This window comes from Ipomoea triloba, chromosome 14, assembly GCF_003576645.1.
Source record: "Ipomoea triloba cultivar NCNSP0323 chromosome 14, ASM357664v1".
NCBI lineage: Eukaryota > Viridiplantae > Streptophyta > Magnoliopsida > Solanales > Convolvulaceae > Ipomoea > Ipomoea triloba.
In genome coordinates this window covers 9,494,187-9,496,530 of record NC_044929.1, presented here as the reverse complement: position 1 = coordinate 9,496,530, position 2,344 = coordinate 9,494,187, and the positions used below count along the sequence as shown (strand labels likewise).

General features: G+C 42.0%; 1 protein-coding gene across 1 annotated transcript; it reads left to right on the top strand.

Annotated features, from left to right (window-relative positions):
• Positions 1–1,451: 1,451 nt before the first annotated feature.
• On the top strand, positions 1,452–1,952 carry LOC116003913. Its single transcript, XM_031243854.1, has one exon. The coding sequence runs from the start codon at positions 1,452–1,454 to the stop codon at positions 1,950–1,952; it is 501 nt and encodes a 166-aa protein (XP_031099714.1).
• Positions 1,953–2,344: the final 392 nt, after the last annotated feature.

Here is a 2,344-nt window from a genome sequence, read left to right as displayed (position 1 = left end):
TGCCGATAATGCCACATTTGTTCGCCCGGTGAGTATTGAAGAAGTTCGAGTTGCTCTATTCCAGTTGCATCTTGATAATTCGCCAGGCCCGAATGGGTTTGGACATGGGTTCTATCAACATTTTTGGGATCTCCTTGGCAGGGATGTGACTCTATTTTGTAGACGTTTTATTGAGACTGCCCAGCTGCCCACTAGATCAAATGACACCTTTATTGTGTTAATCCTGAAGATAGCAAGGCCTGAGTCTATGAAAGATTTATGTCCCATTGTGTTATGCAATGTTCTATATAAGATAGCAGCTAAGGTAGGTGCAAATCAAATGAAGTCGTTTCTTAATAGGTTTATTTCTGGTGCGCAGAGTACCTTTGTGCCGGGCCGCCTCATTACTAATAATATAATGCTTGCATATGAGGCTCATCACTACCTTAAACATAAGACTCAAGGAAAGGAGGGGGTAGCTACACTGAAGGTGGATATGAGTAAGGCCTATGACCGAGTAGAATGGAGTTTCGTACATGCGATTTTGTGTAAAATAGGATTTGTGCAGAAGTGGGTAGACATTCTTATTGAGTCGGTCAGCTCTATTAAGTATCATGTTCTCTATGAGCAGCGTCAATTAGGGCTAATTGTTCCGGGAAGAGGGCTACGCCAATGTGATCTTTTATCCCCTTATCTTTTTCTTCTAGTGGTCGAAGGTTTAACCGCCTTTATTGAAAACGGAATGCAAAGGGGACTCTTGCATGGTGTCAGTATTGCGCGCAATGGCCCACCTATTTCACACTTACTATTTGCTGACGATTGTTTTTTGTTCTTCCATGCGAATAGGGTAGAGAGCCATCAAATGAGAGAAGTTCTTGATCTATATTCAATGGCGTCAGGCCAACGCATAAATTTTGATAAATCGTTGGTATGCTTTAGTACTAACGTAGTGCAGTAGTCCAGGCAGGAGGTGGTACGTATCCTTGGTGTTTGTCAGGGTGATACTTTAGGCAAATACTTAGGTGATTTTGGGATATCTTAAGGATAATATTTTAAATCGTGTGTGTAACTGGAACTCCAAATTCTTGTCCCATGCAGGCCTTGAAGTTTTATTGAAAAATGTTCTTCAAGCGATGCCGTGTTATGCCATGATGGTCTTCTTGTTACCGATTGGCCTCTGTAATGAGATTGAAACCATTTTAAACAAGTACTGGTGGACTGGCATGGTTGGGAACGGCAATGGTTTGTGTTGGAAATCCTGGAGGAATTTTTGTACACCAAAAGAGAAAGGAGGGCTGGGGTTTCATCGCCTCCAATAGATGAATTTGGCCCTCCTAGGCAAGCAGGCCTAGCATTTGATTAGTCGACCAAATTCTATTGTGGCTCGGGTGTTCAAGAGTCGGTATTATCCTCATAGTTCTTTTTTTGATGCAAATATTGGATGTAATCCTTCGTTCATTTGGCGGGAGTTAATGGAATTTAAGTCTGTGATTCAGTCGGGAGCCCGCAGAAGTATTGGTGATGGTCAAAGCACAAATATTGGCTTCGATCCGTGGCTAGCAATTGCGGATAGTCCTTATGTAAGTACTGAGTTGCACGAATCAATTCGCAATGCTCCTGTATGTTCTCTATTTGCTGATGATGGGTCAGGCTGGGATGTTGAGTGTGTAAAAGACGTGTTTAATGTGCAGGATGCAAACGCTATACTAAATATCCCTGTGTCTCTACATAAACCACCTAATGCTTGGGTCTGGACTGGTGAGTCCAAAGGGAACTATTCAGTTAAATCATGCTACAGACTGTTATGTGGTGAGATCCAACAGCATGAGCCGTGGAATTTAATCTGGAAACTGCATGATCCCCCTAAGGTAAAGTTGTTCTACTGGCAACTTGCCTCATCTATTCTCCCCATGCTTGATGCTTTGTTAACTAAGCATATTCCCTATGAGTTAATGTGTCACATGTGTGGGTAGGAGTTGGAAACAACCAAGCACTTATTCATGGATTGCCAGCAAGTTAGAGCAATTTGGTCACGCATGCAACTGCCTGTTTCAACGCTTGGCTCACAAGGTAATATCACAAGAATGATGTTTTGAGTTATTATCAATGCTTAATGAGTTGAGAGCAAAGTTTGTGATGATTTGTTGGGGGTTGTGGGGAAGTAGAAATGATAATGTGTGGAAGGAAACCCCTTTTATGTGCAACAATGTAATGAACTTGGCTCTTTCTTTTTTAAATAGTTGGACATCAGCGAATGAGATCAGAGTTATGCAGTCAAGAAAATGGGAGGAACTGAGATTGATAAATGGAAGCCGTCAGATCTGGGTCGCTTAAAATTGAATACTGATGCAGCGTTTGATGAGGA

Excerpts from the sequence above, each read along its gene's own strand:
- LOC116003913 (XM_031243854.1), top strand. The coding sequence starts at position 1,452 with ATGGAATTTAAGTCTGTGATTCAGTCGGGAGCCCGCAGAAGTATTGGT.